General features: G+C 37.8%; 1 protein-coding gene across 2 annotated transcripts; it reads right to left on the bottom strand.

The window, feature by feature from the left end:
• Positions 1 to 6,122: 6,122 nt before the first annotated feature.
• LOC110694207 lies at positions 6,123 to 11,397 on the bottom strand. Of its 2 annotated transcripts, XR_002505794.1 has the most exons (4): positions 11,210 to 11,397; positions 10,272 to 10,828; positions 9,753 to 9,895; positions 6,123 to 6,903 (listed from the first exon to the last, which is right to left on the bottom strand). XR_002505794.1 is itself a non-coding variant. In XM_021871387.1 (3 exons), the coding sequence occupies exons 2-3, from the start codon at positions 10,726 to 10,728 to the stop codon at positions 6,854 to 6,856; spliced, it is 507 nt and encodes a 168-aa protein (XP_021727079.1). In that variant the 5' UTR covers positions 10,729 to 10,828; positions 11,210 to 11,396; the 3' UTR covers positions 6,466 to 6,853. The 2 variants fall into 2 exon arrangements, 1 of the variants encoding a protein (XP_021727079.1); XM_021871387.1 differs by lacking the exon at positions 9,753 to 9,895 and having other exon boundaries at positions 6,466 to 6,903; positions 11,210 to 11,396.
• Between the last annotated feature and the right edge of the window lie 4,892 nt (positions 11,398 to 16,289).

The following is a 16,289-nucleotide window of genomic DNA, read 5'->3' as shown; positions in this document are numbered from 1 at the left end:
GCAGCTGTGAGCTCCCGAATCAGCTCCTCCAGTTTCATCTCCCGGGCTTTAGTTTGGATTTCAAGCATAAGGGAATTATATTGAGAGACATCTATTAATTTGGCTGCCCGTCTCTGGGCATCCCTTACCTCCTCTTGCTTCTTCCGCAAGGGGGCTTTCATCCCATCAACCCTCAACATCACCTGCAAAGTCAGCCGGAAAAGAAGTTAGCTTCTCAGTTATATTACAACCGGCAATTAACAAAATTGCACAAAGGTACCCCAACCGGTATATTACCTCAGCCAGCAGTGATTTGATGCGGTCAATGTTGACCTGGTTGATACCCGGTACCGCCTCCTTTTCGGACCGGGTGAGAGTCTTTAGCATTCTCTTGGCGTAGTTTTGCAGATCCGACCAACGAGAAGAGGCATCTGCATCATGAGATTTATCTGTTAGGTATTGAGCATATGCAGCGCCTATATTCTGCCGGCTGCATGAAGAATCCCCTGACTGGGTAGCTTGGGACTTGACTCGAACAGGCCCAAGCGGCCAGCGGGGGTCAAAAGTGAGATCCGTACCCTGGTTTTCAGGCTGAGGGGTGACACCACCCCCAGCCGCATTAGAGCTGGATGTAACAGTAAGCACCCGACTGGAAGGAACCTCAAGCTCCCTAACTTTGGCCTCAGCCGGCCTTGAGCCTAGGCCCAGATCACGCAGACTTTTGCCTGCGGAAGTAGGTCTTTCGGGAGCCAGCTGTCTTCCGGCTGAAGTAGGGGCAGGGGCAGGCGGGACCCTCCGCCTTTGTGAAGAAGGTTGGGTGGGCTCCTCTTCCGGCCTCTTCAGCATTTGCCTTAGAGACCGAGGGACGTTCTGGCTCTCCGTCTGCAAAAGAAAGCACAACAACCGGTTAGTATTAAAATGGGCTGCAAGCCATACAAACGGTAAAAAGATCAACCGATGCTTACCTCATCGCCTTTGGCCGCCAATTGGGACTTCTTTTTCTCAAGCTGCTCCTTCCGGATTTCAGCAGCTAACTTAGCCGGCGTTTTTTCAGGAGGAACCATCTCGAGTCCTTTCTCTGCAAAAAGAAAAAAAAAATAAAGTTAGAGATCATTCAAACACCATACAGGCGGCATAAGACGTCGGTTAAGCAATAAACGTACGTTTGCTCCAAAAAGTGCTAAGATCGCAGGCGGAAAGGAACGCCTCGTCTTTGAACCAGTCCGGATGAGGGACCCAAAACTTAGGGACAATGACTTGTGTCCATCATCCAGTGACAGGGTAGTCTTCTTAAAAAGGCCCGGCTCCATTATTTGATCCCAAGACCTCTCTGGTATCTTGAGGAGGGCGCATTTCTTTCCCAATAGAGTCGGGTGCTTATTGTAGCGACGCAGCCGGTAGTTCACAGCCGGAGATGGGGAAGAGACCATATAAAATCTTCTCTTCCAACTAGTCCACTTAGACGGCTTCTCCAGCGTCATCATGTACTCCAGATGCGTGGTCAATGTGTACCACGCATTCCAACCGCCTAGGGCACGGCTAAGATATTGCATATGTGCAAACGCCTCCCAGCTAGGCGTAATGTCCTGCTTTTCACAGGCGACTATGTACCCTAAAATGTTCACCCAAGAGTTGGGTGTGAGCTGATAGACGCCAAGGTCGTAACCCTTAGAATGGCTTTGAATGTCGCCTCGTAGCAGCCGAAGTAATTATCGGCGTGATCCAAGTCATCATCCCAGACGATGGATGCATCTACGGGTGGAACGACGACCTCCCATCCGGCCCCTACCGGACGCTTCTCCAAAAATACCGGGAAGGTCGCCTTTAAAGTCACAACGTCCAGGGCGCTCATGTGCGTCTCTATCGGGTTAATTATTAAAGGCCAATTGTATGCCTCCTCATCCTCTTGAGGAGCATCCGGCTCCATCATAAACTCAGTGGAGTCGATTTGCTGGACAGTCTCCTCACCGTCTGAGCTCCCGGAGTCCTCAAGAATCTCATCTCCGGGCGTGCTAGGTACGCCCGGTTGGTCATAAAGAGAATCATCAACCGGAGTTCTGGCAACTAGTACTCGGGGTCAACAACCGTTTTCCTTGTCCGAGCCATTCTGTCCTGCACATGAACAGAGACGGTCGGATTCGTAGAAGAGTAAGGGTGGTCCAAACACCCCCAGACGGCATCCCCAGTCCTAGATTCAGCTGTGTCCGGTCACGGTTGACAACTGCCCTAGGCTGTGCCGTGTGTGTGTTGGGTGAGTCCATTATTCTCTAACAACCTATATAGCCAGGAAAAACTCAAAAAGTTACAAGGGGCAGAGACGGTACCTTGAAGTTGTGAAAAACTTGGAAGGAGGTTGACTCCTTTAAGCTAGCAGGCGGATCTTTGATTTGTTGCTTGAAGATACCCCTTACGGCGCCCGGATGTATCCCTTTGAAGAGCAACTGAAGTTTGTAAAAGACTCAACCGTTTTCTCAGAATGTGACTTGAAGATACCACAGGCGGAAGAGACCGGCTGTGTGTTTTGGAAGCTAGACAAAAACAAAATAAAAAAAAAATAATACGAATGGTCAGACATTTTTAAAGAAAATTGCTCAAAGATGCCCCAGACGGTATAAGACCAGCTGTGGGTCTATTGAATGCAGTTTTTGAAGATTGCTTAAAGATGCCCTAGGCGGTATAAGACCGGCTGTGGGTCTATTGAATGCAATTTTTGAAGATTGCTTAAAGATGCCCCATGCGGTGTAAGACCGGCTGTGGTTCTATTGAAATCAAGAAGAGAAAATTGACTAAATCAGACGGTACCTTAGTGAGTTGATCAAAGAAGCACTCAACCGGTATCCGGACGTGTCTGAATCAAAGGAGCTGGTTGAACGCAAGAGCAGCCGGTGTCAGAGCTTTTTTCTCTTAAGGAACTTTTTTGTTAAAAATTTTCAAAGTATGGAATGAGAGGAGGAAGCCTCCCATTTATAGGAGAGGAGGCAGAAGGCGAATCGTCACCTCCCCCTCCAATTCAAATTTGAAATTCGAATTCAAAAAAAAATGGAGGAAAGGAGACGAACAATCACCTTCCTAGAATGTGACACATGTCACAGGTGCCACGTGGCAAGCCACATCAAACCTGTGAGGGGCAAATGTTTGGGGTAAAATACCCTATGCCACGTGGCCTAATAGCAAGCTGACACGTGTCAGCCCTAGAGAGGTCCAATGGGATCCAATCGGATGCTGACACGTGGCATTGTAACCCTAATAGGGGAGCAGATCTTCCTCTACTATAAATAAGGAAACTCCTCATTTATTATTCATTCAGAAACACTCATAAATACAAACACAAAAATCGAGCAATATTAATTGCAGAATTCTCTCTGAATCAGAGAGAAAATCCATTTACTTTCCGCACTTTATTACATCCGGAGACGTTCTAACTTGATCGTCAGAGGCGGAACTCCACCCAACCGGAGTTTCGTGGTTTTGCAGATACAGACGGTCGGCTCACATTCCCAGAATTGTAACTCTCCTGAGGGACTCCAAAAACCCCGAAACAAGTCTATTTTACAGTGGTCAAAATTCAATTCAAGAATTACACACTTGGTTGAATTGGGACTCATTTATTTATATTAAGCCTCTGTTTCTCGTATGCTTGTTTTATTTTTTGTTTTTAAAGTTTTAGATTCATGCTTGGACGATGTTTATTTACCTAAGTTTGTTGGTGTTTGTCATCATCAAAAAGGGGGAATATTGTTGACCCTTATGGTTTTGATGAACAAACTGACAAACTTGACTTATGAATGTTTTAAGTCTTTGGTAAATGAAAGGTTCACGCAACAAGAATCGTTCCGAAGTAAGAACACTAAATCAAGAATGCGGAGTAGCATTCACACAAGTACAACGTGCAAACCCAGATTCTAGATTATTTGTAAGTACTTAGAATATAAGTTGGCTTTTGGAACTTAGTGAGGCACGTTATTATAAAGGTTAAAATAAAACGTTCAATTGGAATATAAAACTGAGGAATGTAATAAAATAAATAATGTTTTAATAAGGTTGTTTAAAAATAAATAGAATATTCTACATTATTGTTTTATAAATAAATTAATCAAATTAATTTATTTATTTAATTATCTTTGTAAACAAAAAAATATCTTTTTCTTAAACTAACCGTTATTTTTATCAAATATATCACAAAGTTCATTCGGTTTTATCATGGCTAAAATATAGGAATATTGTTGAGGTAGTTGTGGATTGGTGAGCAAGCTTAGGAAGCTTGCCACGTTCACCACTTGTCATGATACTCCACAACATATTAACATTTGTTAGTGGGAGTGATGACATGTGTACGTGCATATGATGTGATGCTAATGATTAAGCTGTCACTCTATAAATACATGCAATTGATCTCAGCAAGAAATACACTTCTTGAGCATTATTAATCCAGTGAGCAAATTATCTAATAGCGTGAGAGAGTTCCTAAAATACTTCTTATATTCTTTTGTACGTTAGGTCTTGTATTACTTATTGTAATTGGGACTTTGGGGTATTTGTGAGAGTTGTAATTTGTGAGGAAAAGAAAGTTTTAGAGTTGAAACTTTTGAGAGAGTTGGGAACAAGTTCCGTTCTTGTGGAACATAGTCCGGGTTGATTATTCACTTTGTAAAAGAGTTTGATTTAGTTAGTGGAAATTTTGAAAATCCCATATCATTTCTTTCTATTGTTTTACAATGTCTTAATTCCGCAAAAAGTTTACTACTTCACCCATACTACAATTCACCCCCCTCTTGTAATAGCTATCTAGGATTTCACTCTTTCCACAGCCGAAAAAAAAAATTATAATTTAAACAAAATATACTACTAGATAAATCGGGTGTCAATTAATAATACTAGGTTAAATCCCGTGCCATGCACGGTAATTTTTAATAACTATTTTAAAACAAACATTACTATAATGAATTTATTATAAAGAGCCTGCAATGCATTGATTATAAAAGAGCCCATTAGCCTGATAGCTATTTTAACATGCATTTGACAATCTGTATATTATTTTTATATATTTAATTCACCAACAAATTGGTACCAGGCCATTTTCTTCTTGTTAACCAAATGAATTTCTTGAAACGTCGTGTATTACACTCCACATTACACAAATTATGTTAAGAACCTGTTTTTTTTTTTCCCTTAAATTTTATTTTTTTGTAAAGGATACATCAAATCTGTTATTATAAGTATGATTTTTAATATTTGATATTCGAATTACTTTCTTTCAGCTTTTAATATATCATATATAATTAAATAAATTCTTATAGTAATAATTGTAGTACATGGTTTAAATAAAAAAAATAAAAAATAATTGTAGTACATAACATTCTGGCACACTTCATGTTAAAAATCTTTATTATTTTTTTTACTTAAGTTTATATACTACGTAGTTGTTAATGTATATATTAGGGAAGGATAAATCCCTTCTTTTATTTATGTATAAATTGTTATCTTTTTATTTATGTATAAGAATATTTTTTTTTTTTTTCATTTCACATAATGTATAAGATTTGTTTCCAAAAGATAATAAAAAAAATAAAAAATAAAAAAAATAAAAAAAAAAACTGAGGGACAAACCAGAAAATAACACGTGTCATTGCGGGTGTATCTTTTAGTATATAAGTTATTGATTGTGCGTCTGTATATTGCATTGAAGTTACCTTAAATTGATAAAAAAAAAAAATTATCTTGACATAATTTAAAGTAATGAAGTAAGAGTATCATTTTTTTTTTTACTTTTTTATTATTAATAAAATTGCTTTTTTTTAACTAAAATAATAAAAAAATCAAATTTCAATGTGTAACCTTTTTATAATAATAAAGTGACTTTAGTTTTTACCTAATAACCTTTGTTTTAACATAGTCGTCATACAGTGGTCTTTTTTATTAATAAAACGACTATAGTGTCTCTAATATTGTGGTTCATAATAAACTAATGTGAACCAAGTTCAATTAAGAGTTTGTATTTATGATGTTGGTTTGTGTAGTAATGTTGTAAAAAACATGTAATGATTTTGTTATCAAAAGTCTAATATATATATTCTTGTTTTGTAACGATTTAGGAAAGCTTAGGTCTTTAGTGGTTAGTTACTTGTTTTTTTTGTTTTTTTTTGAAGACTAGTGATTAGTTACTTTTTTGTCGTAAGTTAAGGGCCTCAAACTAATCATGAGGTGTATTCTTACAGGAAAGGATAAATAAATAAATAAAAATAATAATAAATAAATAAATAAATAAGAGGAATGAGTAAATGGTAAAGCTAAGAAGATAATTTGCTTGGAAACCTAGCCTTTGCATTTACAAATTACAAGCAACCACAATTCCACAAAGTTATCAACAACTCTGCACGTAATCCACGAATCTCAGTTGATCCAGATTTCTAACCAAAAATAATTCACATCACTGTCAAATGCTTATGTAGGAAGATAACTAAGCAAGGCTATTACATACTATAATAATAAAAGATCAAACAATAAAACAGAGTTTTTGATATTAATTTTGAATTAAAAGTATTTACAACTGATGAATCAAGTTATCCACATATCCAAATGTATTTACAAAGGCGGTCGAAACAAAGAATTCACACTAGCAGTAATTCAGGGCATTTTTTTTTTAATTGTTTTTTTCCCCCTATTATTTATGTTTTTTTTCTTTTTAAAAAAGATTCAAGATTTTATTAACAAACCTACATGATAAAAATAATTAAATACGAGTAAACCGTTTGATTTATAAGCCGTATCAAAGAAGTTGAAATACATCAACTGATAAAAACCCCATTTTAAGGTTCATGTAATTCCCAAACTACACAGCAGCAGAAAGAGCATGGCAGGGAGCAATCTGGCTAGTTCAGTTATGCTGTAGAGAAGAAAGCCACCGTTCCATGTACTTTTCGCCATCTGCGAATAACGAAGAAAAAAATACATAACAAGATCAGAAAAAATTCCTCACATCCTAAATTGGTAATGGATAACCCAAAATTTGCAGCGTATGCATTTTGAACATGCACATACATAATCAACTTGATATGAACCTACTAAAGCAAAGACGTACACAACTTCTACATACGAGTAGATAAGGAAGACAATCTATCTGCACAATACCCTATAATAATAAAATAGTATCCCGTAGAAAAGTTGCAAAGAATGTAACACTAGCGATAAAATAGTATTTCGGCAGGAAAAATAGTAATTAGTATTACATTATCAACACCCCCCCCCCCCCCCAAAAAAACAAAAAAAAAAAAAATTCTGTACCAGTGACTGAACTTGAGTTCATCCTAATGGCAAAATTTTACTGTACACACTGTACCGGTAGTGGACTGATTTGAATAAAATCAGGAGAGTGAAACTTACTGAAACTGCCCACCTTAATTAGTCTGTAATATACTCAGATAAATTGGTTCACTTGCTAGCGAATAAACAGACAAGAGCTCTACTACCCAAAGATAACAGCAACTAGAGAAAAAAAAAAAAGGACACAGGAAAGTTATGAAAAGGCAAAAGCAGATAAGCCGATGGCTGTAACCTGTACATGCCTCAAAAAAGCAATTGACTTGGCAACGGAGTTGAATCTTCAAGTCCTCTTTTTTTTTGGTTCTAGGCAAGGCAATTTCAAAGAGATGCAGGCCAAAGCACAAAACTTTTCATTTTTCACAAAAATCGTTACTGCAACACACTTAAATGAGGCACACTAGAAAGATACCCATCGCCTCAATACACCTTGAGCCATTTCATATATTTGCTCTCAGCAACCAAATGTAACCTAAAAGATGTGCATCTATTTATCCAATAGGACAATCATATAATCATGGAAAATTACCGAGAACCTTGATAATGGACTTTTTTTAAAGAAAAAAAAAAAAAAAACAGTAGCTTATTGCCGGATTCCATGAGAAAAATGAGGCATCGACTTTTTTTACCTCCTATTTTCAGACATGGATGGCATTTTCCTTTTGTGTACTTTCCCTCACACGCATTTTGATTCACTTCTGTGTTACCTTTCGTACAGCAAATCCTCACACCCACTACGATTCTCTTCTTCCTTCCTCAAATTTTTCTATCACCGCCGACATGCATTATGAATTTATGATAAGAAGAATAATAGAGGGGGAAAGAGAGAGTAAAGAGGAGGGGGCTGAGGAGGGTAGAAGCAGGTCTTCCATGACCGGCGCAAGAAGAAAAGGAGGAAAGAGTATAGCTTTATACAAAAGAGTGTGTTACTCGAGCACACAGACAAGGAAAAAAAGACCAGAAAGTTGAAAAAGTCCACCAGAAAAGACAATACAAGCCACAAGGTGTTGCTTTTAAAAGAGAGAAATTTTTAAGATTCTAATTGACAAACAAAAAACAAAATAAAAAAAAAAAAATCAATAAAGGTACTAGTTAAAAAAACTAAAGTGTAAAACAAGTTAATTTCGGACACAATGTCCTAAATTTTACTAATTTTCCAGATACTAAAAGTTCGAGCTTCCACTGCCTGTTGGAATATCTCCCATGCAACAGAAAGATGACTAATAAACCATCAAATGTACATAAGCAAAGGAACACAGCACAAAACATCTATCATGGATAAACGAAAGATATAGTTCTAAACCATATGGTTTTTTTTTCAGCATTAATATCTCTTGAAACTTCACTATCAAAGAATGCTATAATGTGTACTATTTTCTGAGTTTCAAAGCCAAGCGGTTCAATCAGTTAGGACTTTGCTACAAATCTAAGATTGCCGCTGAATTGCTGATCATTACCATCATCTACGTTCAACAAATCAATGAACAATATACATGCTCGCATTAAATCACCTCATTTTCTACAGCCAGAAACTATAAACTGCTGCAACATCAAACCAATTAAGATGTCAATATTAGAATGTTCAGACTAATTGCATGACTTTCTAAATCAAATCTAGTAACTTCTAAGAGCAGTATTAAGTGGTGTGATATTAAACCAAATCTAGTAACTTCTAAGGAGCAGTATTAAGTGGTGTGATATTAAGCCCAAGATATTGTCGTTCACTCTAAGTCATCCATTACTACCCTCTGTTCTATAGGCCATTTTCCTCCAAACCAAACTATTTTCATCCACATCAACAACTATCACATATCTAACTGATGCCCAGAATTCCAATCCCACCCATATAAATCTGCCACTCTTCCTCTGGAGCTGGAAACCAAAAACAAATTCCATAATCTCAGACATTCTCAGGGGGAACAATGCCTACACCAACCACTTATTGATAATTTGTTGGCTCATGACAGGGTTATAGGTGTGTTCTGTTCACCACTTCACCTAATTACGAACTTACTAGGGCTAATTGTAGTAGTGAGCTTGTCGGAACTTCACCAAACCTGTAGGAACTTATGTGAGGTTAATTTTCTTGAAAAGAAATATTTAATATGAAAAGAAAACACTCTATTTGTATTTTTTAAAGTGTTAGGCTACCAACTTGTTATCATCATTAACAACTTAACTACCATGATAGAATCCTAAGAGTAATTATACAAAATTAGATTTCACAGAAGAGCAAGAGGGTAAAATCTAGTTGATTACTATGCTCTAAAGTCTAAAGTCATTAACCCACAAGCTTGTTGAACAAAAGAAAGTAAGTATGGTAACAATGGTCACTCCTATTGTAGAATAGCATACCACAAAGGGTAATCAAGTAGTTTTGTGCCAAAGATTAAGGCATAGAATGCAGGCTAACAGGAGAAAACAACTACGAGCCTAGAAGAGGGCAGATGACTAACCATGCTCCAAGCTTTTTGGGCAACTATGTAAGCCCTTCATTCTTGAAAACCAAAGTCTAGAGAGGAGGGATAAAAAGAGCTTTGCAATTTTGATCCCCTCATATATCAAAGTACAAATAAGACCAACATGAACCGTTCAATACCTGAAAATCAAAGGTATCTTCAATTTCTAAAGGGTGATGGTTTCAGACAATAACAACCCTTTCTTGTCAATTTTTCATTTCCAATAGTGACTGGAGAACTTAGAGAATCTCTAAACAGGCAACAAGTAAAATACTATAACACAATGTGGATGTATTATGAGTACAATAATCAAGGACAAACATTTTGTCAAATGAGAAATTCTAGCTTTAAATTCAGCAACAGTTCAAGCTTATAAAGAACAAGATTGCATAAATGAAAAAACATGATTGATGATTTGATAAGATGAACAAGCAACACAAATGAAATCTAAGGAGTAATGATATCCACTTCCAAAAGAAATAAAAAGCAGCTTCTGAAACCAAATCAAGGACTTACCAGCAGAATAAAGCTCTGGTACATTGGCATTATTGACCACACTGTTCTTTCTACGGTCTTGATTCCCTCCAGAACCACGCCCATAGCAGCGGACAAGAACACCAAATCCCCCATCAATTTCATCCTCACTCAAGAACCCCGAGGCATGTGGCTCCGACCATCCTATCGACCAATCTGAAGCATCCGATTCATTATCAGACGTACCACCTCCATCTGAAGGCACAAGGACAACATCATGCTCCTTATCAACCTTCCCACCCTCTTGAGCCCGCCCTTTTCGCCTCCCCCTCCTCGAGTTAGAACCTAAATTACCCCCAGTCCCACTAATAGCAGGGAACTTCAATACATCCACATTCAATTCGGACGACGAATCAAGAGAAGACTCTTTCTTCAATTTAGCATCTTTTTTTTTACCACTCCACAACCACCAAGATAGGTTGGGAAATGTCAGAGACATAAATCAATCAGATAATCTTGCCTCCTCTTTATTTCCCCCCTAATTTTTATTTTGCAAAATCAAATACCCTTTTACAGAATAATTCCCACAATTTTGAAAACTGCAATTAAAAACAATTAAAACCTATAATCAGACGGCAATTTACTAAGCTAATGACAAATCAAATTCACATCAACTAACATAAACAGCAATAATATTAATCTCAACTAAATCAAGAATTCGCTTAAAACCAACTAAACATCCATGATTACTATGAATTCAACTGTAATTCCAAAATTAGAACTTTCCATTATCAGATTACAATCACAAAAAAAAAAAAAAAAAAAGAAAAAAAACAAGAACAGAAATCAACACCTTAATAATCTCTTATATCATCAAGAAAGATAAACAAAAACCCATAAATTATTCAATAAAAAAACTTGAATATATGATAAATTCAACAGGAAAATTGAGAAAAGAAAGAAGCAATAAAATTGGGTACCTTGGAAATCGTAAATAAAGTTGATGGAAGGAAGGAAGAAATTTGATTTTGGGTGAAAAAATCAGAAATCTTGTCTTAGACGCCAGTAAAACTCCAAAAAGGAGGTTCCAAGAAGAATTACGCCATTATTTAAGGAGGAAGAAGAAGAAACAAGGAAGTTGTGTCAAAGGAGGAAAGCTTAGGTGGTTACTTGGTTCATTGAATTTATCCTATTATTATATTCATAATTGGATATTTTTATGATTTGTACTTTTATTCTTTTCCGTACTTTTTTCGCTGATTTATGAAGTATTTTTTTTTTTTTTTTTGGTGCAAATGAGGGGTTTTCGGTGCAAATGAGGGGCTAAGCCCTGAAAAAGAAGAACAAAGCAAAAATAAAACTGAGGAGGAATGAAGCGGGGCATAGAGGCGAGACTTGAATCAACTCAAATTTGTTGTTTTGAGTAACTTCTTGATTAGCTAGCCAATCTGCGGTCCTATTAGCTTCACGATAAATGTGCTTCACTTGTACTTCCCATTCCATTCTTGCAGGCAGATTTTTACAGTGTTGGATGTCATGCACACACTCACCATTGTAATCATTCGAGCTGGTAAAGATTTGTACAAGGGCTTAGTTGTTAATTTGGACTTGAAGCTCCTTTATTCCCATTTTCTTTGCTAGCTCCAATCCATACTCAGCTGCCAGTACCTCGGCTTTAAAAGCCAAGCAATTTCAAGTTTTAGAGAGTATGCATAGTAAATCCTCCCTGTGTGATCTCGAATAATACCCCCACCCCTAGCTGGACCTGGGGTACCCTTCGCTGCACCATCAAAGTTCAAGGCGAACCATCCCTCAAGCGGGGCAGACCACTTAATGAAGGCTTCTCGACGAGCTATAGGTGCTTCTGAGCTGCTAACAACATCATCCCCCATAACCCTCCAAACTTCTTCAAACCGATCAAGCAAAAATTGCTTAACGTCTATTGGAATCTCATTCAATTTCCTATAGACCACGGCATTTCTCCACCTCCAAGTCCACCACAAAACTATAGCAAAATACGTAGGCCATATTTCAGGAGACATATCATTGTGTTTTTGTACCTTAATATTGCGAATTATCCACTGTTGAAGAGTACCAGTATGAAAATTCGAAGCATTTGCAGGTCCTCCCACTTGACGCCATATCTCTTGAGCTGCTTTGCAATCTCTAAGTATATGCAGGATATTTTCTTCAACATTGGTGCATAAATTGCAACAAGGATCCTCGTCAATGATCTTTTGAATCAATTTGCATTACTCATTATTCTGTCATGAAGAACAAGCCACAAGAACACCTTAACTCTCTGCTGAACATGTAGCCTCCAGATCAACTCCCATGATCCATCATTTTGATCTTCATTATCCTGCCTAATGATCTAAAGTGCAGACTTTATGGAAAATTTTCCTTTTGAACCTTTGTTCCAGTAGAGCAGATCACCCTTCTCTAGGTTTTTAATTAAGGAATGAGCTTCAATTACTCGCAAAGTATCTTGAGGTAATAAGTCAACAAAGAAAGACCACTTCCATCCTGCCTCCTCATCTCACATCTCAGCCACAGTTGCACCTTCTATGTCTAAACGGATATTGGAGGTGCAAAGCTCCCTAAGAGTCTTCTCAAACACCCATCAATGATCCCAAATTAAAGCTATGGAACCATCACTAACAGCCGTTCTAGCACCCTTTGCAATCACAATCGCATTTTCAGTTATTCCTTTCCACACATTTGACATATTAGCTTTAGCTTCGAACATATCAACATCGCATTGACCCTTACAATACTTATTGCGAAGGACTCTTGACTATAAGGCATTCGGTTCAGTAAGAACCCTCCAACCAAGCTTTGTTAAAAAATCCGAGTTAGCTTGCCTTGAAGAACGAATCCCCAATCCTCCCATCCCTTGGTTTTTGAAGATTTTCCCAAGAAATTAAATGAATCTTGCGTTTCTCCTCATCTCCACCCCATATAAATCTTCTAGTTCGTTTGTCTATATCATCACATATTGACCTTGGTATCCTTGTTGTTTGCATAGCATATGAAGCCATTATGGTGATGGTTGATTTAGCAAGAGTTATCCTTCCTGCCAAAGAAAGGTACTTGGACTTCCATCTTGACAACCGGCGGTCTATCTTCTCACAAAGGTAACCAAAGGTATCACGAGTCACTCGGCTAGTCAGCGTAGGCATACCCAAATAAGTTCCCAAGTCATCCATCTCTTCCATACTCAAGAAGTCAGTCACCTCTTTTCTCTTTATAACATCCGTATTTCTAGAAAAATAAATTCTGGATTTAGGATAGCTTATTTTTTGCCCCGATGCACCACAAAAGCGATCCGAACAGGACTTCACCCAAGCTGCTTGCTCATAATTAGCCTCGGCAAACAAGATTATGTCGTCTACAAAGGCTAAATTTGTTAATCTTGGACCATTTCTGCTTGCCCTTATCGGTTTCCACCTATTCAAAATAACTGATTCTTCAATAATTTGATTCAATCTCTCCATACATAAAACAAAAATGTATGGGGACAAAGGATCTCCTTGACAGATGCCACGTTTAGGAGTAAAAGCTTGAGTCGGCTCTCCATTCCATAGAACTCGCATCGATGAAGTTGTGATGCATTCCATAATAATATCAATTAGAAAGATAGGAAATCGAATTTCCATCAAATTATCCCAAAGAAAGTCCCACCTAAGCCGATGGCACGCCTTCTCAAAGTCGATTTTTATTGCCACGAATCCTGTAGCTCCTTTTTTGTTCCTCATAGTATGAACCACCTCTTGCACAATAACTATAATATCAGTAATTTGCCTCCCGGGAACAAAACTAGTTTAAGTACAAGAAGTAAGATGCGGCATCATTGGTTTTATTCGATTATCTATAGCTTTTGTGATTATTTAATAAACCACATTACACAAGCTAATTGAACGAAATTGGGACACGAGTTCCGGATTATCAATTTTTGGAATCAAAACCAAAAAAGTGTCGTTTAATTTTTGAGGAAGCCCTTTTCGCAGTCAAAGCATTCAAGACAAGATCATATACATTCTTTGACACCATATTCCAATTCTTTTAAAAGAAAAGAGCTTGAAACCCATCCGGCCCCGAGGCCTTAAGAGCTCCCATCTCGTGCACCACCTTATCAATTTCGCACTTTAGAAACGGCCTTGTTAGATTATTCCAGTCCCTATTGATGAACTCGGGAAAAATATCATGGGGCAGCTCATCACCCAATGGCAAATCTTCCTCATTGTCAAATAAATTTTTAAAGTAGTTGACTATATGATTTTGAACTTCCTGCTTCTTAGTCAACCACTCACCATCTGCCCCATCTTTAATTGTCGAGATTTTGTTGCGCCACCTATGGGTTATAGTACTCAAATGGAAGTAGGTGGTATTACGATCTCCATCCCTAATCCACTCCACCCTGGACTTTTGATACCATAGTAATTCTCCTTGCGCAAGAACATCATCGAGCTCTGCCCTTAATTTGGTCTCTTGCTTTTTGAAGCGCTAAAGCACGTTGCACACCAGCTATGCGAGCAAGAAGGTTCCTTTTTTTTCTTGAAAATATTATGAAAAGCGGTTTTGTTCCAATTTTGTAATTCCTCGGCTATGTAGTGGAGATGGGGGATAAAAGGGGCATCTTTGTTCCATTTTGATTCCACAAAGTCTTTAAAGTTCTCATGCGTCATCCAAGCGGCTTGGAATCGGAAAGGTTTGTTAACATCAAAGATATCGGGGCAAACCCATTAGGAGCTATGATTATCGGATAATGATTCGATTGAACAGCCGGCAAATTCTTCATCGAAACATTAGGGAACCTTAGACTCCATTCTCCATTACATAAGGCTCGATCCAATCTTGCACTCTGCCAAATTTGAACACTATTGCCTCTAGACCAAGTGTGGGAAGCTCCACTAAATTCAATCTCCATCAAACCCACATCTTCAACCCATTCACTAAAACATGCTACTCGTCAAGAAGTTTCAGTACAACTAGAACTCTTCTCCCATTGAAATCTTGTTTCATTAAAATCCCCTGCTAGCATCCAAGGGTGATTATTGGAAGTAGAAAAATCTTTCAACTATCTCCACAAATCTTGTCTTTTTGTAGGATCCGAACTAGCATAGACAACGGTGAAATACCAAGGGATACCATCAACTCTTTTTATTTCCATGGTAATAAAATGGTTATGTTTATAAATAGGTTCAACAGGAACAAGTTCCCTTCTCTGGTAAATCCATATGCCACCACTAAAGCCTTGAGCATCAACTTTAGTGTGACCATTGTAGCCAATTGCATCAGCCACTCTATCCGCCTGTGCGCCTCCTATGTGAGTCTCAACGAGGGCTACAACTTCGGTTTATTTATTCTAATTATTTCTTTTAGAGCTAACAAAAAATCTCGACTTCCTGCTCCCTGTACGTTCCAAATCATACAAGAGATAGGCAGTTGGCTTGCGGCCAAATTTGCAAGGTTTGCATTCATCATATTAATTGAGGAGAAAGGAGTACTCAAATATGCTTCTTCAATTAATCTAATAACTCGATTAATTTCCACTGGAATATGTAAATACACCACCACTCCAATGGCTCTGGCATCGGTTCTACCCATGTCTCCATACGGACCTCCATTACATGGGTCATGGGGGTTTGCTGTGGTCAAGTAATAAGACATCTCCATTGGATGTCCTACAAATATTGTTTTCTCCGATGGGATCCGGAGCGATATCACATCTTGTGGGTACATTTCCATTGCTATACAAATCAATGATATCCTCTACTTCCTCTGTTTCTGCTTGAGAATTATCTTTGGAAAGGACTTTTTGTGATACGGCTGTTGTGGTCTTTTTTGCGGAAAAAGTAATATTTTCTTTGCCTAGTTGTTGACTTTTTTGGTTTAAAATAGGAGATGGCGTGGGTAATACATTCTCAATAGGCTTCTAAGGGCTAATTTTTTGGTTTCCTAATTTTTGAGAACTAGATGAAAGCCCGTGCGATGCACGATTTCTCATACATATATCTCAAGAAAAGATATTTTCCTATATACTCTAAGTTTTTTTTT

The sequence above is a fragment of the Chenopodium quinoa genome, unplaced genomic scaffold, assembly GCF_001683475.1.
Source record: "Chenopodium quinoa cultivar QQ74 unplaced genomic scaffold, ASM168347v1, whole genome shotgun sequence".
NCBI lineage: Eukaryota > Viridiplantae > Streptophyta > Magnoliopsida > Caryophyllales > Amaranthaceae > Chenopodium > Chenopodium quinoa.
Note: the sequence above shows the minus strand (reverse complement) of the source record. Positions and strands in the feature narration are given on the sequence as shown.